The 23483-nt window shown below is 40.3% G+C and overlaps 2 protein-coding genes across 2 annotated transcripts in view; one reads left to right on the forward strand and one right to left on the reverse strand.

The window, feature by feature from the left end:
* Positions 1-23483, forward strand: part of LOC139454351 (probable ATP-dependent RNA helicase DHX35) — a 149047-nt gene that overhangs the window by 30163 nt on the left and 95401 nt on the right. The window lies entirely within an intron of this gene.
* On the reverse strand, positions 7646-8437 carry LOC139444336 (uncharacterized; the record flags this gene model as incomplete). The annotated part of the gene is made up of 2 exons (XM_071225275.1): positions 7646-7884; positions 8362-8437. Coding segments are annotated over 2 exons (315 nt in total), but the record flags the coding sequence as incomplete, so codon positions are not given.

The following is a 23483-nucleotide window of genomic DNA, read 5'->3' on the forward strand; positions in this document are numbered from 1 at the left end:
ACTGGCATTAAGGAAGTTCAAAGGCAATAAAATCATTGAACCAACAACAGTTCACTGATTGGTATGCGGAGAAGGTGTCAACAAGCTTGACATGAGTGGGTAGAACTCTTGACCCGATCAGTGATAACTCACCTATTGTGTAATTCCTGTTCTTTAAATGACATCGTAATGTACTTGTTACAACTGCTGCTCAATAAACATGATAAACCGTGTTTGTGTTTATATTCAGGTTGGTATTTCTGCTATCCAAAGTGTGCAGTGAGACAGTCCTATTGTTGATGGTCATTTGGAGACATAAATGCGAAGTTAATTAATGCGAGCAAAGACCACTCGCATTTTTCGCATTTAATTCACACTCAAGTGATCTTAGCACTATGACGTTCGTAGTTCACAAACTTTTACAAAGACTCCCAACGGTTGTAGCGCTAAGGAATATGGCCCTGAATCTGAACAACAACTTGACAGCAACCATTATGACCTTTCATTCATAGAGTGCAGAAAGTGGGACATTTTAACAATATATTTTCAGAGAACTAATAACAATAAAGTTAGGAACATCAGTTCTGTGAGCATAATGTGGCCAAAGAGTGAAATGCGTGAGTGAGTTGGATTTAACAGTATTCCAGGTATATCATGGCGTGTCAGCTTAATGTGGGAGGAAAGCCCGAAGTGATGCTGGTCTCAGACGTTTACCACTTCGGGAAACCCACGAGCACAGGTATGGTGCTGACAAACCTAGAAACGTAATAAATGAGTAATAATTTTGAGTGTCAAATCTGTGAGATGATGCTCAATATTTTTGCATAAATGCATAAATAAATACACATATGGCTGGAATATTGCTGTGTGTGGCGTTAAACAACACACAAACAAACAAAGTTGTTGCTTTTAAAATAATTATCAAGCATCATGCTCTTTATTCAGAATTACCATTTATTGTTTCCCATAATAGGAGAGACAATCCCAAACAACAATGTGCCAAATACAAGTGAAATGTGTCCTAAGATAAGACTGTACCACCTGAAATGTTGTGTTTTGCTGATTCATCACTTTATGATACCATACTTTATTGTTTAATGCCGCACCCAGTAATATTCCAGCTATATGACAGCTGCCTGTAAATAATTGGGATACGATGACATGCATCAACCAAGTCAGCGACCCTGACCACCCGATCCCTTTAGTTGCTTCTTACGACAAGCATAGTTGCCTTTTACGGCAAGCATGGGTTGCTGGAGACCCTTTCTTTCCAGATCTTCACGGGTATCAAACAGTTGGTCAGTTAAGCTGAAACACTTAGCCTTCTATGTTCTGATCAAACTGTCTTATCTGTTTGTGTGAACGGCGATTCATTGATGGTTCAGGAAGCCATGTATAGGATAGTGACGCTAGACATGCAGATTCAGCACTGATATACTAGGGCTTCCTTCCATGGACAAGCGCCAGTGTAACTGTCAGTCTAGACATGTTCTCCAATCCTTGACAGCAGCCACATGCAATCTCATGTGCACTCACCCACCCACTCACTCAAGCATGTGAAACTGTATCCTACTCAAAACAAGTTAAAGAACACCAACAAAGAAGGTTGTGTGCTGCAATACCCACCAGCAATGACAGATAAGCTATAGCCATAAGAAAAAGCTGGGTGTTCTTTAAATACTTTTAGAAGTATATCACCCACTCACTCACTCACTCACTCACTCACTCACTCACTCACTCACTCACTCACTCACCCAGCCACCCACTCACCCAGCCACCCACTCACTCACTCACTCACTCACTCACTCACTCACTCACTCACTCACTCACTCACTCACTCACTCACTCACTCACTCACTCACCCACCAACCCACTCACTCACTCACTCACCCACCAACCCACTCACCCATCCACTCACTCACTCACTCACTCACTCACCCATCCACTCACCCATCCACCCATCCACTCACCCATCCACTCACTCACCCACTCACTCACTCACTCACTCACCCACCAACCCACTCACCCATCCACTCACTCACTCTCTAACCCACCAACCCACTCACCCATCCACTCACTCACTCACTCACTCACTCACTCACTCACTCACCCACCCACCCACCCACCCACTCACTCACTCACTCACTCACTCACTCACTCACTCACTCACTCACCCAGAGATCTTTAATGAACATCTTGATGGCTGTGTTCCTTCCATGGTAATGAGTGTATTGCTGCTTGTGTATGTGATTGCATGTGATCAGTGACTCGGGTTTCTGCAGGTGATGAATATTTACACATGATTTGTCAAGATGTGAATTGTTATTTACATGGAGGCATGTCCTGTTCATTGCTACTGTGTCATCCGTAGCCGATGCTAGATGCAGATTTACGACGAAATCCAAGTACAGTTGTCTTCAGTTTCTGTTTTTGTTAAAGTTGCCTTGTAGACCTCATCCGACCGAGGCAAATAGTAAAACCTTCATGTCATGTCCGGCAATAAAAGAGAGGGGTCGACAGGGGGAGGAGTTCTTTGTATGAATATCTGATTTTAAAGTCAAATGTAAGCGCCTGACAGGACAGTATGATAGAAGGAATGAAAGGGCGCTCTCTTCCTGCATGTCTTTACAGTGATTAATGCCACAACATTTTATACAGCTTCTCAAATGATTATCCGAAGTCCGCAGTTTTCGAAGTTAAGGATGAACCCAAACTATCCAACAGAACCAGCTTGCAGAATGTCTGCTGAACAGATAGATTATCAGCTATCTTCAACTTGGGTCAAGTCACTCATCATTAGGGGTGATAGGGTTGTTAAGTCATTCGCTCATCACCCCGAACGTCCTGTTCAATTCCCCACATAAATATGTGAAGGCCATTCTTGTTAGTCACCTTTTACGGCAAGCATGGGTTGCTGAAGACCTATTCTACCCCGAATCTTCGTGGGTCGTGTGTGTATTGTGACAAATGGGATGTTCATGTAATCTCTTCCTGTCAAAAGCTAAGCCCCATATGGTCCTATTTGGAAGCTTGTCTTCTTCTGAAAGGGCATATAGCCATAAACATTTCAAAGAAAATGTTCTAATTATAATAATAATAATTTTAATAATAATAATGTTTCCTTTTGACACTATCAGGTTTAGATCTCCAGATGAAGTGATTACATTTTTGATTGAAAATTTTCTAATGCACCTTTAGGTGGGCTTGGTTTACTGCAAAACGATGATTAAACGAGGGGTGTTCAATAAGTTTTGCAACTTCAATATAACACCAAGTCGCAGAATATCTTTTGCACTTCAATATAATCTCCATTCACCTCAAAACACTTATTCCATTTGTCCTTCAAGCTTTTAAAACCACTTTTATACAAATCGCCCTACGTGGAAGAAGCTTCTAGGATGACGAGGACATAAAGGCTGCCACAGAGGGTGGTTAGAGGGCCAATCTGCAGATTTCTATAAAAGTGGTATAGCTTGAAGGACAAAGGGAATAAGAGTATTGAGGTGAATAGAGATTATATTGAAAAATGCAAGTGCAAAAGATATTCTGCGACTTGGTCTTATATTGAAGTGGCAAAACTTATTGAACGCCCCTCGTACCTGGATAAGAACAATTATTTTAGTACAACATTTCTACCTGTAGGTGTCAGGGTTCTCTTGGCCAACATTTTCATTTCCTTTTCTGTCTTATAACTTCAACTGAGTTTGTGACCTGTCAAAATTCCAGTGACTATGCTTGTTGTAAGAGGCGACTAACGGCATCAGGTGGTCAGGCTCACTGACTTGGTTGATGCATGTCATCGTATCCCAATTGCGTGGGTCAATGCTCATGATGTCAATCAGTTGATTGTCTGGTCCAGACTCGATTATTTACAGACTGCTGTCTTATATTTGGAATATTGCTGAGTGTGGTGTTAAACAACAAACAAACAAACAAACAATATTTTCAAAAATGAAGTGAACCCACTGTTGAATGCTTGGTCCAAAATGAATAAAAGTTAATACATTATACATAAATTTCCTTTCTACAAATCAATTAATAACAGTAGCGCTGGTATTTGGAAAGATTCGATGTTCCATCACATTAATCATTCTTGTAACCTCTTGATCTTCATGAGTCATTAAAGGCAAAACATGTTTTATTCAGTTTGCAATTGGTGCTGCAGCTAACTTATAAGATGTGTTAAGAAGGGAGATAGGGCACTAATACGTTAAAAATAATATTGGTTTATTTTCTTTTGGATTACAATCAGTCCTAATGGGTTTTTTATGCTGATAGAGATCAACATCTGTATGCATAATATACAGTATTTATCAAATATATATGAAGATCCACCCAAAAGAATTTTAGGAATTCTGCTGAAAATCCATTTAGCCAGGGTTTTTATCATTTATCCTTTTTTTCAATTCTTCAAGTTCCATAAATTCTCTTCTTTATGTGTATCACTTCTAAATGACTTCTTCAAGTACCACATCACAAGTCAATTCTCCCTCAAGAGAAACAGATAATCCATCATCTAGTCTTGGGACATGGGCATCAGAGAATAGGTTTTCTAAATCAATTTGTGTGCAGTCTTCAATTTGATACAGTTTCTGATAGTAATCTGTTACTCCTGGCATTAGTTCATCTTCTGTGTTTGTGTCCTCTCTCCTTGTTCATGGACATGGATTTGTTTGAAAAGTTTCTCCATTCTAATTGTGAAAAATATTTTGAGGGTTTTGCGCCTTGTTCTATCCATTTAGCTTTTGATCTAATAAAAGAGCCTTCAGTTCTTATTTAATGCAGATTTTCCAATTCTAGTTTAGCTGTCTTTGATTGTTCCATCAATTCCTCCATCCTTCCCCCTGTATTTTGTTCTCCTAACTTACTTTCAAATTGATTTAAGTCTTGCTCTAATGTGGATTCCAAAGCTTTATTTTCTTTCACGTGTTGAGAATAATTTTGAACTTCCCCTAATATTTAAAAGTATCATGTCCCAAAGTAATTGGCCATCAATTGTTAATACTCTCTCATCTTTAGCTGTCGATCAAGAGTATCATTAATTGCTACAAAGTTCTTATCTTTCAAAAGTGAGTTATTAAACTTCCAAAAGCCTTTTACCCTGTGTATGTCTGAAAGTGAAACAGTAAGAGTTATAATAGAATGGTCAGAATATATTCTGGGGGATTATATCGCTGTCTTCCACTGAATGTAGAACATTGTTTGAGACAAGCTTGGTTTAGTGGTGTGGGTGTTCGCCAGGTGAATCTGCTTGCAGATGGATGTAATTCTGGACAATGGTCTTTAAGATCTGAACTATCAATTGTCTCCAAAAGTTCTCTCCTTGCTTTGGGGTGGTTAATATGTTAACAATTATAAGTGTCTTTGTCTTGACCAATTATTATTAAATTCCATTCACCACATGTAATATCTTTCTCCTGTTAATTCTACAGTTCATTTATTTTTTTTATAAACTCTGGTTTGTCAGAGTACGGTCCATTACACAAGATAAATAATATAGTCTGTGAACTTTAGCAAGTGCAAGATTGTTGAGACAGAAATATCTTAAGCTGAGATTTGAAAGAGGAAATAGTGGAACCAGATTTTTGATTTTCGGGCAGATTGTTCCCCGGAGACGCAGCAGTGATTGAGAATGTTCTTTTGCCGAAAGTACAAGTTTTAACTCGGGGAAATGTGAATTGATGATGTTGAGATCGGAGAGTTCATTGAAGAGAGTACGTCTGTAAGCGTTTACTGAGGTCGGCAGGTACATGGTTGTTACAACACTTGGAGGCAGTGATAAAGATCCTTTAGTTGTCTCATGCAGTAACAGACAGCCAGTGAAGCTCCATTAGATGTTGGGAGACATGATCGAACTGGGGGATTCTAGTTCTACTGGGATTTGTTCTACAAATAACAATTTTGTTAACACAATGATAATAATAATAAAAGTTTTTATTAAATAATTTAACATAAAATGACAATATTCCAAGAAATTCAACTGGAGCTTACTCAGTACTTTTATACAAAATATACAGTATATATTAATTAAGACTTTGTATATATTAACAAGTAGAGGTTAAGCCGCCATTTTGTCTTTTGTTGATGTATCAATATATCTTGGAATGAGGTCAACTGTAAAATGCAACAAAAAAAATTGAATTCTTTCTTATACAGTAAACTATGTTTATGACGAACACGCTTATAACGAACTGACCGATATAACAAAATGTGTTTTGATCCCATCTATTTGCTGTATATTTGCCGTATGTTTGTCTATAACGAACTACCGTTATAAAAAACTAAAATTAGTGGTCCCTTTGAGGTCATCATAACTGTAGTGTACTATATTGAACTGTGTGGATGGTTACTGTTTGTTACATCAAAACATATAATGCATGATGTTATTTGACACCTAAGACGAATGATGCTTTAATACAATAGTCAAATATTATTATAGATACAGGATTCATATTTATTGGGGGAAAAGTTGCATGTTGTACCTGCTAAAAAAAAGAGGACAGTCTTCATTGAAGTCGTTGTAATTTCAAAAGTAGTTAATCACTGTGTGATGTGGTTCCCAAGGGACACAGTGTGCTAGATTTATAGTGAATGTTCCGATTCAGCTCTGTCACTGGTACTCTGATGTATCAGTGATTCTGTGACAGAATAGGGGACTTGGATGACCTCCATGACATGGTCGGCGGAATGGTGGTCGTTATTTCTCACAGTTAATTGGTGTTTTTGGTGATCTGGATGTGAGGGTCACTCTCCAGAGATTTGGGCTGAAAGTAGGTCTGATGTCATACTTGTCATTAAGGATTCTGATCATGTTTTGCCTTTAGTCTTACAAGGAAAGGCATTAGAGATGCCAGCTTGAATATGTGTAACTTTCCTCCACATAATGTTAGTTGGTTGTTGGTTGGTTTGTTGTTTAATGCCGCACTCAGCAATGTTCCAGCTGTATGAAGGCGGTCTGTAAAAATTCGAGTCTGGGCCAGACAATCCAGTGATTAATATCATGAGCATCAACCCACACAATTGGGATCGATGACATGTATCAACCTAGTCAGGGAGTCTGACCACCCAATCCCGTTAGTCGCCTTTTACGACAAGCATAGTCACCTTTTATGGCAAGTATGGGTTGCTGAAGACCTATTCTACCCCGGAATCTTTACGGGTCACATAATGTTAGTGGTGAGGTAGGGGTTGGATGTGGGTGGAGTCGAGTTAGGGTTGGATGTGGGTGGTGTTGAGTTGGGGTTGGATGTGGGTGGAGTCAAGTTTGGGGTTGGATGTGGGTGGAGTCAAGTTGGGGTTGGATGTGGGTGAAGTCAAGTTGGGGTTGGATGTGGGTGGAATCGAGTAGGGATTGGATGTGGGTGGAGTTGAGTTGGGGTTGGATGTGGGTGGAGTCAAGTTGGGGTTGGATGTGGGTGGAGTCAAGTTTGGGGTTGGATGTGGGTGGAGTCAAGTTTGGGTTGGATGTGGGTGGAGTTGAGTTGAGGTTGGATGTGGGTGGAGTCAAGTTTGTGGTTGGGTGTGGTTGGAGTCAAGTTGGGGTTGGATGTGGGTGGATTCGAGTTGGGGTTGGATGTGGTTGTGGTCGAGTTGGGGTTGGATGTGGGTGGAGTCAAGTTGGGGTTGGATGTGGATGGAGTCATGTTGGGGTTAGATGTGGGTGGAGTCAAGTTGGGGTTGGATGTGGGTGAAGGAAAGTTGGGGTTGGATGTGGGTGGAGTCGAATTTTGGGTTGGATGTGGGTGAAGGCAAGTTGGGGTTTGGATGGAGTCATGTTGGGGTTGGATGTGGGTGGAGTCAAGTTGGGGTTGGATGTGGGTGGAGTTGAGTTGGGGTTGGATGTGGGTGGGGTTGAGTTGGGGTGGGATGTTGGTGGAGTCAAGTTGGGGTTGGATGTGGGTGAAGTCATGTTGGGGTTGGATGTGGGTGGAGTCAAGTTGGGGTTGGATGTGGGTGAAGGCAAGTTTGGGTTGGATGAGGGTGAGGTTGGGGTTGGATGTGGGTGGATTCGAGTTGGGTTTGGATGTGGGTGGAGTTGATTTGGGATTGGATGTGGGTGGAGATGAGTTGGGGTTAGATGTGGGTGAGGTTGGGGTTGGATATAGGTGGAGTCGAGTTAGGGTTGGATGTGGATGTAGTCGAGTTGGGGTTGGAAGTGCATAGTCGAGTTAGGGTTGGATGTGGGTGGTGTCGAGTTGGGGTTTGAAGTGGGTGTAGTCGAGTTGGGGTTGGAAGTGGGTGGAGTCATGTCGGGATTGGATATGGGTGGAGTCATGTTGGGATTGGATGTGGGTGGAGTCATGTTGGGATTGGATGTGGGTGGAGTCAAGTTGGGGTTAGATGTGGTTGGGGTTGGATGTTGGTGATGTTGGGGTTAGATTAGAGTGGAGTCGAGTTTGGTGTTGGATGTGGATGAATTCAAGTTTGGGTTGGATGAGGGTGAGGTTGGGGTTGGATGTGGGTGGATTCGAGTTGGGTTTGGATGTGGGTGGAGTTGATTTGGGATTGGATGTGGGTGGAGATGAGTTGGGGTTAGATGTGGGTGAGGTTGGGGTTGGATATAGGTGGAGTCGAGTTAGGGTTGGATGTGGATGTAGTCGAGTTGGGGTTGGAAGTGCATAGTCGAGTTAGGGTTGGATGTGGGTGGTGTCGAGTTGGGGTTTGAAGTGGGTGTAGTCGAGTTGGGGTTGGAAGTGGGTGGAGTCATGTCGGGATTAGATGTGGGTGGAGTCATGTTGGGATTTTATGTGGCTGGGGCTCAGTTGATGTTGGGTGTGGGTGGAGTCGAGTTTGTGTTGGATGAGGGTTGGGTTGGATGGGGGTGAGGTTGGGGTTGGATGTGGGTTGTGTCGAGTTGGGGTTGGGGTTGGATGTGGCTGAGGTTCAGTTGGGGTTGGATGCTGCTGAGGTTAAGTTGGGGTAAGATGTGTCAGGGCTTGAGTAGGGTTGTATGTGGCTCGGATTAAGCTGGGGTTGGATGGGGCTGAGGTTAAGTTGGGGTTGAATGGGGCTGAGATTAAGTAGGGTTGGGGTTAAGTTGGTGTAAGATGTGACAGGGGTTCAGTTAGGGTTGTATGTGGCTCGGATTGACCTGGGGTTGGATGTGGCTCAAGTCAAATCAATTTGGGGTTGGATTGCGCTTGGATTGTTTTAGTCGTATGGGGCAGGAGTTGAGTTAGGGTTGATGCGTCATGTCTACAACAGGGCAAACACACATAAGGAAGAACTTATAATGTCCTGGCATTGGTCCATTGTTGTTGTCAGGTAACCATGGTAACCATTCATAAACCATTTTCTTTTGCTGTCTGAAATGTTTTTGAAATCTTGATTGATTAAAATATCTGATTAAATGAGATTGCATTATTTTGTATCAACAACATGATGGTTGTAGGCCTTATATTATTGGAACGAACTTCAGCATGTTTTATTAAAGGTGCTTTGTAAAACATTGGGTAGGCTGACAGTTGACATATGAATTGAGTTTTGTTGCCACAGTATCAAGCCACACAATATCAACAATAATGTAGAACATAGTACATAGTTTCACGAACTGTAGTCACAAGTATAAGCCCATGGGTTTATCTAGTTCATTTATCAACAGTTAGGGGTTCGCTATTTTCAACATGTCGCCCTCCATCATAAAAAAAATGCTGGAGCCAAGATATCCCCCTTGTCAACTAGTAAGTAACAGTATGTATTTTTTGTAATTTTTTTGTGTAACGCCACACTTAGCAATATTCCAGCCGATCCCTTTAGTCGCCTCTTACGACAGGTATAGTCGCCTTTTACAGCAAGCATGGGTTGCTGAAGACCTTTTCTAACCCAGATCTTCACGGGTTAGTATGAAACAGTAACAATTACTACACACATTTACTCTTCGAAACCCTTTAGATAATGTCGTTGCAATATGGCTGAAATAAAGCTGATACAACGTTACATTTTAACTCTCTCACTCATTCTGGAGCCAAGATATCCACTGTGTCAACCAGTAACAATTACTACATGCATATACTCTTCTATACCCTTCACATAATGAAATAGTTAACAGTCTGTGCCAAAAAGTTTAAAATCATTTTCAGTCAATTTTAGTGTTATTAATTCTGAGCTCAATAGACCGAACATAATTTTAATAGACGCAGGCATCAGGCTAGTGGCTAGTGTCACAGACTGGTTAATATTAATTAATAGCTTGTTGATTGTTTGTTATTCCAGGTAAATTTTAGCACTTGATACAATCTAAAAATATGCATAAAATCCACAGACAGAACATCTCTGCATGTTTCTTGTGTCTTTACTTGATGAAAAAAAAACCCTGAAGATACGGGACAGAATAGATTTACGTCATCGTATCCCAAATGCGTGGATCGATGCCCATGATATCAATCACTGGATTGTCTAGTCCAGACACAATTATTTACAGACCGTCGTCATATAGCTGGAATATTGCTGAGTGGGGCGTTAAACAACAGACAATCAAAAACAAAACTTGATGAAATAGCACCATGTCAAATCAAACAGCCATGCATGATTGTGAGCACATGCCTTTAGCAGTCTGTCAACTGTATGATTAGTGACAATGAGGTAATGAAGGCTGTACATGACCTGTCACAACAACAGGTTTGATGTGAGGTGTATTTAAAGGTTGCAAGCTCCATCTCACATTTCAACAATAAACACAAGTAAATCTATGGATATTTTCCCCTCATACTCCAAAAATTGCTGTAATATTTAGATAGCAATATTAAAAAATAGAATATTTAAACACCACTTTTTCAACAATAGTCGCAAATAGATTTCTCTCTTTGTTCAAATTATTACCCAGGCATAATACACTCCGATGAAAACTTTCAAACTTTAAAAAGTCGGTAGTAATGGGTCACATGACACATGATGAATTAGGAGCCAGTGGTATATAATTAAGAAGTAAACGAGTGGGAGTTGTTGTTCGTATATGAGATATCAATATCATGTACAGCCTCTTTTAGGATGTTACTAAAATGTACAAGCTTTAAAAATATTTCCCTCGTATTTAAATAATGATCATGATGATGACTCCTGAATAGAGTCCGACCTTGGCAATGTCGCACAAGTCCATTTTTCCAACAGGTGGGCTAAGTTTGGTATTTCCCTCATATTCTCACAGTCCTCACGTCGATAATCTGTACCTTTCCTCCTAATACCGATTGTCATATCTCTCCCACTTCTGGATGCGATCGCTTGGCCATTGTGTTTATATGCGTTGCCCAGCTTCGTCTAAGGGGAACAACTCACAGGAACTACCCTCTGAAAAATAATGTTGTTCAATTTACGACGTCATCAAGTACGAGCCCATGTTCGAATCTTCAGAGATGACGTCATGATAGAACAGTGTTTTATGGTATCATTAACCACGCTTCGTTCTTCATTGTCCTTTGTGATTTATCTCGTAGCTATCTTATATACAAAGATAAAACTCACCTCTCTTCTAGCCTTGTGGAAGATGCTAAAGAAACTCTTAATCATATATGAATGTGAATGAATCGATGTTCTATAACCTCTTTTGAGTAACATATTGTGAGCTAAAAGTTTAAAAAAAGAAATGTTACATTTAATCTGTTTTTGATTCTGTATCAATTTGAGATGTTCCACAAAAACGTTATGAAGACAAGAGTTTGTAGTCAGGAGTTACGAGGTGCACAAGATTTGCTTCCATTTAAACCTTTCATCCTGTTGTCTGATGGTGGCTCGATTGCATGCCTGAATACAATGTGTATCAGGACCTGGCTTCCATTGTACTTAAATCAAGTCATGAACCAATACCAAGACAGTTTACCCAAATTACACTAATGCTCGCAAGATTACATGATTAGGGGTTTTCCTTTTCATCAGCATGTTTACTGAACGCCAAATAGGAGTTGACTTAAAGTTAGATCTCAAATTGACATAATTACATGTAAAATTATATTTGGGGATAACTTGTTTTGCTCGATGCAGGTCATGGACATCTACCGCTCTGGTATGGTGCTGATAGACCAAGGGTCATAATCATCATCATTATCATCATCGTCGTCGTTGTCATCGTTGTCGTTGTCGTCATTATTATTGTGGTATTAAGCCATATTTCTGCAGTCAACATTATTTATTTATTTATTTATTTATTTATTTATTTATTTATTTATTTATTTATTTATTTATTTTTTTTTTTAATTTTTGTTGTTATTATTATTAGCATCTTACCTTTGCATGTGGGTTTCATCATAAGTGATAAACGTCTGAGGTCTTCATCTAAACTACTGTTCAAACTACATACTAACTTACTCACTCACTATTTATGATTGATAGTCTTTATACTATGCAACTCTCAAGTCAGATTTATCCTTCGCTCTAGCCCTTGTGTAGTAAGCTTTCTGGGACACACAAAATATTGGATCCAGGCATATCATTCACTTGATACAAATCAAGGGGGTTTGGGGTACTTGAGGTTTGCAGCTCTAGTATTTGAATCTTGGGTCCCCCTGTACCTGAAACTTTTAACATTCAGATTATTACAAGGGCTCCTTGACTTTCATGATGTAATTTGAATTTGACTTTTTATTGTTTTTGAGCATTATTGAGTCAGAAAACACACAATATGTTCATCCAGGAGTATTTGATGTCTTTATATACAACAACCAAGAACTCATGCTTTATTGTTCGTATTACATTGGTTGTTACAGTTTCCTCAAATCATAGAGGACACAGTCATCTGAGGCGCTGCATTTTGCTGTGCAGAGTTGCGTCCCTTGGGTGCACCAGAAAGCGATGGTCGGGGGTTCAAATCCTAGGTCACCCCATTTTGTTTTGAGGTTTGTCAGCACCATACCCATGCTCCTGGCTTTTGCCAAAGTGGTAAATGTCTGAGACCTGCAACACTTCGGGCTTCCTCCCACACAAAGCTGACATGCAGTAATATTACTGGAATATTGTTCAAAGCAGCTTTAAACCTAATTCTCTCCTCCCCAAACCCTGTCATAGATATTAAAATTAGAACTATTTATAATATATCCCGACCTAAAAGGGGTGTAATAAAGGAGAACATTTTTTTTGTGACCCATAACTTGAAAACTACTATATAGATTCCTTTTATACCTATAGGAGAGGGGCAGTGCGAAGTTTGATTTTAATATTCAGATTTTCTGAAAAAAAATACAGCTATTTTTTTTATTTTTTTTTTTTTTACTTAAACATTTGTGTGATCTATAACTTGAAAACTACTGCATGGATTCTTTTCAATTTTAGGGAACAGTTGCCACACTAATAGAATTGGTGCAGTGCAAAGTTTGATTTTGATGTGTATGTAAAAAAACATTTCATGTTGTCAACATTTGTGCAACTTATGACTTGAAAACTATTTCATGGATTCTTTTCCAATTGGGGGTACAGTTTCTATACCAATACGAGAGGGGCAGTACAAAGTTTCGATTTCAATAAGAGGATTTTCAGAGAAAATATTGCATTTTTCATGTTTAGAAATAAAAAATATGTTGGAGTCAAGGTCTGTGGTATTAGTGAGCACTGCTCACGTTTTGTCTTGTTACTTCCGAGTAGGCATCATTGAACAGAGAATATGTGCTTTCCTTCCTTTTACATATGCTTTTTAAAGATGGAGGATGGCTCAACCAACACAACTGAGCTAGCCTGTATCTGTGGATCTGTCCATTCAGCTTATGGCTCCATATTTAAAACTGCCAACGCTTTGAAAGCCCATGGATTTTACATTGTTTACTGTCCACAAAAACAGTAGGCATTAAAGCACATATTGTTACCAAATTCATCGGTTAATCACAGTGATTCTACCCTTCATAATTCTCGAACTGTCCTGTTGCACGTTTCTAGAGGAGGTCACAGCGACCTGTCAACTCTTATCTTTATTGCTACAAGGGGAGGTCACAGGTCAGTAACATGATATTTGTGTTCTTTTATGGCTTGGCACTTTATGTGTGGTCATTTGACACAGATCAGTGGAGAGGTGCACCCCTGCCAAGTGTTTTGCAAGTATTGGCTATCATGTGAGCCACATGCAGATGATAAGGCAAGCAATACACATGTTATTGTTTGACATACATGCAGTGTTCCACATTGGCTTATCAGTGGGTTAATAGCATCATGATGGGGGTGGGGGTGTAGCCTAGTGGTGGAAGCATTCGCTTGTCACGGCGAAGATCTAGGTTTGATTCCCCATGGATACAATAGGTGAAGCCCATTTCTGGTGTCCCGATGCGGTGATACTGTTTGGATATTGCTAAAAGTGGAATAAAACCTCACTCACTCACTCACTCACTCACTCACTCACTCACTCACTCACTCACTCACTCACTCACTCACTCACTCACTCACTCACTCACTCACTCACTCACTCACTCACTCACTCACTCACTCACTCACTCACTCACTCACCCACCCACTCACTCACTCACTCACTCACTCATGACTGTGATAATAGCTCTGAGTAGATTTAGGGTGGAGAACTAGCCCAGTGGTTGAAGCTTTGCCTTGTCATGCTGAAGGCCCAGGTTCTATCTCCTATATGGCTGCAATGTGTAAAGCCAATATGTGGATGGGTTCTTTAGACACAGTACATATCCATGGTCTTAAACTTTCATGGAAGAGCCAGCTAATCTGTTTGGTGCCTCTGATTTTGTGTCATTTTTACAGTGACAGTGATACTCATTTTAGCAACCACGTGCATGCCTGGCCCAGAATGAGTGACTGGAATATTGAAGGTGCGATGTATTCTGCGTCAGATCACATGTTATATTGTTCATACATTGTTGTTCATTTTGGAAGTTTGGTCAGGAGGTATTGTTTCCACAGTGAAGAGGTTCAAGAGTGGGAAAATCTGTCTGATGATCCTTCCCTTCCAGTCTCCATCAAGGGATGAGAGGTAGCCAACATGTGAGAGGTAGCCCACGTGTGAGAGGTAGCCCACGTGTGAGAGGTAGCCCAGATGTGAGAGGTAGCCCAGATGTGAGAGGTAGCCAACATGTGAGAGGTAGCCCACGTGTGAGAGGTAGCCCACGTGTGAGAGGTAGCCCAGATTTGAGAGGTAGCCCAGATGTGAGAGGTAGCCCACATGTGAGAGGTAGCCCACGTGTGAGAGGTAGCCCACATGTGAGAGGTAGCCCAGATTTGAGAGGTAGCCCAGATGTGAGAGGTAGCCCACATATGAGAGGTAGCCCAGGTGTGAGAGGTAGCCCACATGTGAGAGGTAGCCCACAAGTGAGAGGTAGCCCACATGTGAGAGGTAGCCCACGTGTGAGAGGTAGCCGAGATTTGAGAGGTAGCCCAGATGTGAGAGGTAGCCCACATGTGAGTGGTAGCCCATGTGTGAGAGGTAGCCCACGTGTGAGAGGTAGCCCACATGTGAGAGGTAGCCCATGTGTGAGAGGTAGCCCACGTGTGAGAGGTAGCCCAGATTTGAGAGGTAGCCCAGATTTGAGAGGTAGCCCACATATGAGAGGTAGCCAACATATGAGAGGTAGCCCACATGTGAGAGGTAGCCCACAAGTGAGAGGTAGCCCACATGTGAGAGGTAACCCACTTGTGAGAGGTAGCCCACTTGTGAGAGGTAACCCACATATGAGAGGTAGCCCACATATGAGAGGTAGCCCACATGTGAGAGGTAGCCCAGATGTGAGAGGTAGCCCATGTGTGAGAGGTAGCCCATGTGTGAGAGGTAGCCCACTTGTGAGAGGTAACCCACATATGAGAGGTACCCCACATATGAGAGGTAGCCCACATGTGAGAGGTAGCCCACATGTGAGAGGTAGTGTCAGTTTAATGTTGGAATCAGCGGTGTCAGTGCTGTCGATTTAATGTTGGACTAAATGTGACAGTGCTGTCAGTTAAATGTTTGACCGGTGTTGTCAGCGCTGTCAGTTTAATGTTGGACCAGCCAGGTCAGTGTCGTCAGTTAAATGTTGGACCGGCCGTGTCAGTGCTGTCAGTTTAATGTTGGACTGGCAAGGTCAGTGCTGTCAGTTTAATGTTGGACCAGCGGTTTCAGTGCTGTCAGTTTAGTGTTGGACCGGCCAGGTCAGTGCTGTCAGGTCATTGTTGGACCTATTGGGTCAGTGGACTATAACCCAGAATCCCTGTTGGTTTAGTCAGTGAGTGAGTATGGTTTAAAATTGATTTGAAGAGTATGTGTTAGTATCACTGCATCACACACACACACGCACATGCACATACATACACTCCAGTCATACGCATGCACACATACACTACACACACATACACCACACACATACACCACACACATGCACACACATACATACACTCCAGACATACGCACGCACACATACACTACACACACATACACCACACACATACACCACACACATGCACACACATACATACACTCCAGACATACGCACGCACACATACACTACACACACATACACCACACACATACACCACACACATGCACACACATACATACACTCCAGACATACGCACGCACACATACACTACAAACACATGCACAACACACATGCACACACATACATACACTACATCAGGGGTCCGGAAACCGTCATATGCGCCGGACATGTCCGATTGGGAATCTCAAATGTCCGGTTTAAAATATTGCTTACCGGACATTTAAATTTTTCTGTCCGGACATTTTAAAAAGTATTGTCCGGACATTCTTAAATTTTGACCGGACATGATCAACAGTTAGGACTAAGCAATTTCTGTCTGCAATTGTAACACAATGAAGATTATCTACACTGACAAGCTTTGTTTGTTTTGATTGCTGTAAATACATCGTACCTAGAATGATAGTCCAATCGGTCAATCACTGTAATAGGCAATAAACTGAGTTGACACTGATTAATCGAGGATTTATTACTGAGAACATCTTGTTAATTTGAGTAAAATGTGTTTACAACTGTACATAAATACCTTGCATCATCGATGTACCTCATTATCCTCACAATGCTACGATACGTAACCTCAGACAAGAAGCGAAAGCGTGACGACAGCCAGTCAACCGATGCAGATCAGTCGAGTGGATCTGACAAACCCACAAAGTCTGAATGATCATTTTGTAAGTCGTGGCAAACGACTTTCACTTGGTTGACATACAATGAGGATTTGCCAATTTTATTGTTTTCAGTAGCTAGTCGTATATTGAATCTTGATTGACCGCCATTTTGCTTTCTGTGACGATCGATATCAAATTTTTTTATGGTCAATAATTAAGTAGAGATGAAAAAGTATTCAAATAACTATTGCTATCAACGATAGTTTAGGATTTATGATTATATTATCTGTCTTGTTTTTAAATAATCTTTAGTTTAAAAAAAAAACTTTTCCCGTGAGGTCACATGATAACCAAATATGGGATAATAGTCTCGATCCAAATGTTACAACGCGTACACTTGAGCAGACTCATGAATATTAATTAGACCGTTCACAACGTTGACAGATCGTTATTATAACAGAAACAAACGTATGTTTTCCATATATATCTAAAATGATATTATTTGTTATTAATTGTCCGGTGAAGTAAACAATTTAAATTGAAACAATTCATAATTCATCATATTATGAATACGTAACAACTTGTAATTTGTGTGTACAAAGTCGTACTAAAACACGCTGTTTGAAGGGGGCGTGGCATAAATGTAAATGTCCGATTGGGATTTTAAATTTTCCGGACCCCTGCACTACATGCACACATATGCTACACACACATGCACACACACTACTCACACACATACATTACACACAAACACACTCACTACACTCACACACACTACATTACACATACATTACATACACACCTCTGTGATTCTTGGTGACCTAGCATTAATGTTAGCATAATATTAGCATCAAAACACCCTGTTACCAATTATAGCTGCGGACTTGTTGAGATGAACAATATCCCTTCGTCTACAAGTGGCTCTACTTAACAACTGCTTCCATCTGTCATTACTTAGAGCCTCATACTTTTCTCCTGTACAGCAATAGGCATGGTACTTACCCTGAGCTAGGTCTACACAGGGTATACTGCTTCAGGGTCCAGGAGGTGCTGTGTTAGTTGGATCAACAGGACGTAAAAGGCGACTATGCTTGTCATAAGAGGCGACTGACAGGATCGGGTGGTCAGGCTCTCTGACTTGGTTGATGCATGTCATTGTATCCCAATTGCATCACTGGATTGTCTGGTCCAGACTCAAATTATTGACAGACTGCCATTATATAACTGGAATATTGCTGAGTGCGGCGATAAACATTAAACAAATGGATCTACAGACCATATCTGGATCTGTCTGGAGGGATTAACAGACCATGTTTGGATCTGTCTAGAGGGATTAACAGACCATATCTGGATCTGCCTTGAGGGATTAACAGACCATATCTGGATCTGTCTAGAGGGATTAACAGACCATATGTGGATCTGCCTAGAGGGATCTATAGACAGAGGGATTAACAGACCATGTCTGGATCTGTCTAGAGGGATTAACAGACCATATCTGGATCTGTCTAGAGGGATTTACAGACCATATCTGGATCTGTCTAGAAGGATCTTCAGACCATGACGGAGTCAGTCTGGAGGGATGACAGCCGCTCCAGAGAATTCAACAGACCTTGACAGTCAGCCTAGATAATTTACACAAAATTGCTGGATCTATCTAGAAGGATCTACAGACCATGCCTTGATCTGTCTAGAGGGATTAACAGACCGTTACTTAGTCTGTCCAGAGTGGATCCACAGACCATTACTGAGTTGGTCTTGGAGGGGTCAACTATCTGTTAGAAATGAACACACAAATTGCAGTAGAATACAATTTCTCAACCTTTATTTCAGTGATATTTAATTGTACTATAACAAACTGGTTCAGAACAGCTCTATCACATAACACAACAGTTATCACAGAACAGTCAAATCATTTTGGAAACAACATGGAAAGCTCTAGGTATAGCTAGAGTTGTTTCAACATTTACATTCAATGTAACTTCTTCTGAGTTGAAAATTAGTACTCTTTCAGACTACCTCAGTCGTCTAGTGGATAGAACATCTCCTTGGAGTGCGGAACTTCTGGGGTTCGATCCCCGCCGCTTCATACCAAAACATGTTAACAGATGGTCCTTGTTGTTACCCTGTCTGATGCTCAGCATTAGAGGCTAAGACAAGGACCGGCTGGCTCAGAGTCGGTATACTGTGTCTGAGTGGGGTATCCATGTCAAAACTGCGGCACGGTATGTCAGTCATCTTCCCGAGGCAAGAGAGTTAACTGACTATAAAAGTCCAGTTTCCACCCTTGCCGAACTAGGCTGGTATTATGGAGTTACGTTTTGGCTGGACTTACGAGTCCATGCATAGTCCAATCAAAATCGCCCACCGAAATCAAAATCTGGTTCGTAAACTCCCTTGCAGATTTCGATCGATTGCATTATTTGCAAAACATGTGCACCGCCAACTCGTCAGCAGATATGTTCCAAATCTTTTCATGTTTTTAATTAAGGTGCGATGTAAGACGATGTTTTATCACAATATAGATCTTGATTATCCATCAGATTGTCCTGACAGAGCGCCACCATTTTGTGTGAAGCAAACGCAAGTGATACGAGAGGTGGAATCTGATTGGTCCATAGGAGAGGCTTAGAAGGGACATAACTGGTAATAGACACAGGTGGCACTACGATCAAGCCCAGTAATTCCAGCCGAGTTCGGCAAGGGTGGAAACTGGACTTTTAAAGTCAGTTAACTCTCTTGCCTCGGGAAGATGTATCTCAGTAGGCTAGCGCTATAAAATCGGGATTAGTCTGGACTTGTTCCAGCAGCCATACACACATGTGCATGCACGTAGCTACATGTATATATAATGGCAATAATCTTGAACGCAACGTTGAACCCCATATCACCTCACCTATCACTCCTTCATTATGCTTTCAACTGTTTCAAGGCTACACATCAGTGGTCTGAAAATGGCTGCATTATTTTGGTGATCTCCATTTGCAGACTTCAAAAACCTTACTGACTTACTGCTGGTGATATGGTCTGCTAATTATACGTCATGATTGTTAATTATGTCCAGTATTACATGAGCCAATTACAAAGAAAATAGAGTATTATCTTCAAAGTACAACAGATGTAAGAACAAGAAACAAATTACGCATCTTCAAATGGGATAGAATTTTCACATGATTATGGTAAAACCAATCAATTTATCTATGAAAAAACAAATTGTATCAAAAATATACTTATCTGACAGACCACATTGAGTTCACATTTGACTTCATATCTTATTACACTAGGTAGAACATGCTTATTGAAACACAGTACACCAAGATTTCTTACTTTGGGCTCCCAAAATATGTGTTGACAGTTTCACTTAAACATTTTTCTTAATTTTCGCGAGTTGCACTGTGGCTCATCTCACCAGTACGGTGTTGTCAGTATTCTATGGCGCTTGCATAACTTTGTGGCGCCTCACTATTAGGGCTGCAACGATACAGGAAGGTCACGATACGATACGCATCTCGATATTCTGGTCACGATACGATACGTATCTCGATACGCAATGATAAATAAAACAAGACTTAAAGCATGTCAAGATTGAACCTTTCATGATTTTGGAACAGTCAAAATTATTTTATGATAACAAGACTACTGAAGTTGGAACTTTCTCTAACTTTCCTTAAAAACAATTCAAAGTTCGAACACCAGAAAATAATTAATGTACTCCACCGGTGATACAACTTCAAAGAATTTTATCAGGAATAATATATTCCAATATCGTGTTACCTTAGTTGCAGCTTTTACTATATATGTATATATATATATATTTCAAGTTATAAGAACCACAAGTGTAGCATTTTGGTACTGGTGATTGCTGTTGCAGGATATTTTTACGTATGGAACAATTTGATCAGTCACCCTAGCGACTTCCCGTGCTACATGTATTTCGATTGCGAAAACTTTATGTTGACATATATTCGCCAAATTGCCACACACATGACTTTTAAGGAGTCAAAGTATGGCATTTTTAATATATGTATCCATTCTCTAGCAACTAAAGTTCGTTTCAATACGTCAAAAGCGGTAATCTGACCGTGGTTGCAGTATCTCTTCACACACGATTTTACATAACTTAATAAAAACAATATTAAATGACATTTTGAATAAAATTAATCAAATATATTACAAACACAATTCCAGATATATAATGAACACGTTTTAATAACAAGATAGTATAGTAATGGTATTTAATTGCGTACTTCAGTTCGGATTTGCTGACAGGTATTTCCGGTGTTATGTGCTTGCGGGGATCAGCTGATAATGTTTTTTGAGATGGGGAAAAACATGTCGGTGTAAAACCTGAGCTTATTAAAAATGTAAGTACTTTTTGGGGAGCCATGCGTTACCGCGCGCTATAACCAAGTTAGCGGTTTATTGAAAGGCACAATAGCGAGGAAACGCTTTACTTGAGATTTGCGTTCCGTATCGTGGCGTATCGATAAATGGGCCCACGTGTATCGTATATCGTATCGTGGGTCAAGTATCGCGATGCATTGGAATATCGGTGTATCGTTTCACCCTTACTCACTATAGATAAACGGGTAAACAAATATCAAAATGAGGTACAGTCTATTATTGAATAGGCCGAAGTAGGAAACACATATTATTTCCCTTGCTATATAAGTACAAGAGTCTTGAAACACGGTGTTAAACCCCTTCTCCCAACACCAACCTGACCTTGAAGGTTTGCCCATATAAAGTTAAGTTTTGTGAGGATTCCGTGACATTTCTTTGTTGACTACCACTGTTAGCATTTGGTTGATGGCAGCAAGTGAAAATAAGGATTTGTTTCGAACCCTGAAAGTACCTGTACTCCGCGTTTGTGTTTCTCATCATATATACATGTGCACAAACAGTAACCATGACAACAACAAAAAGAAACACAACAAAACAGAGTGTTTAACAAATGACACAAGTTATTTCAAGGCAATCCTTGTTTGGAGGACAGGCAGATAAATTAGAATACCAGGTGAAATAATTTGTACAGTGCAGTCCACATATAATATGATACGTTATATCATTAGTTAGAAGGAGTTTCATTAAGACACTCTCACTTTGATCAAATAAGGACTTGTCTTTTGAGTTAATTTAATCGTTTTTAAGAAATAATATACGAGTGGGAGTTATGTTTCGTACAATAAAACTCTGTAGGGAGAATAAACCATGAGGAGCGCAGACCTTTGTGGTTTATTCTCCCTGTGCATCATTGTTTTATTGTACGATAAACAAGGACCACGAGTCATTTAGTTCTTATATAAGATATCAACATTATGTACAACCTCTTTAAGGACAATGATGAAATGTACAAGCTTTAAAAATATTTTCCTGTATTTTGATAATAGAATCTAACCTCGGCAATGTTGGACAAGTTCCTTTTGTCTACAGGTGGGTATTCTCACAACCTCACATCGATTACCTGTACCTTTTTTCCAGTGATGATTGTCATATCAGTCTCCCGCTTTTGGATGTGATGTCCAGTATATGACGTCATCAAGTTGCGAACGCATGTTCGAATCTCCAGAAATCCAGTCATGATAGAACAATGTTCTATCGTGAAATAAACCACACTTCGTTCTTCATTGTTCTTTGCGATCTATCTTTTATAAATATATATACACTCTGTACACGAAAGTGTGAAGAATTATTTCGCATTTAGAATTATTTTTCTCCCTTTTCCCTTTCTCCAAAATTTCAATTCTTTTAAAAAAGAAAAGTTTAGGAATACAAATTTCAAATTTTCAAATTTCCTTCATGTTGAAATGAAAAATCATCTCATTCAAAAGTTTATGGTCATTGTTTCTCTAAAGATGACTGAATTCATTGTTTGAATAAGTACATGACATTACCAACATGATGTAGTACGTTAAAAATGTGTAACGACAACACTGAACACATCTTTTGTCAGTGAAATAAAATGAGCCATTTGTTTCAGTGCAAAGGCTATCACTCTATGATAAACATTATCCCAGGATCTGTGTACAGTAATGCATTTGTTTCGAACAAGTACTATGAATCGGTGAAATAGCAGGTTTTTTTCACAGGGTGTGAAAACCAGTTTTGCAATCTCATTCATATCAGATCTAAGAGCTTGCTACTGTTACACCAAAGATCTGAGGACATCCGAGGGAAGATAAATTTGGGTGCATCTTCACTCTGTCCAGATGGACATTCATTGTTCTGTACCATTTTTTATATCTGCCTTAGATCCTTCCGTCAAGGTTGTGTTCAGTGCTATTGATCTGTTGCCTCCTGTTGAAGTCAAGAAGGTGTTCTGTAAGACTAGTTACTTGTCAACACCTCCTGTTGAAGGTATGAAGGTGTTCTGTAAGACTAGTTACTTGTCAACAGCTCCTGCTGAAGTCAAGAAGGTGTTCTGTAAGACTAGTTACTTGTCAACAGCTTCTGTTGAAGTTAAGAAGGTGTTCTGTAAGACTAGTTACTTGTCAAAACCTCC

This window comes from Haliotis cracherodii, unplaced genomic scaffold (genome assembly GCF_022045235.1).
Source record: "Haliotis cracherodii isolate W230 unplaced genomic scaffold, xgHalCrac1.p SCAF_10, whole genome shotgun sequence".
NCBI classification, from domain to species: Eukaryota; Metazoa; Mollusca; class Gastropoda; order Lepetellida; family Haliotidae; genus Haliotis; species Haliotis cracherodii.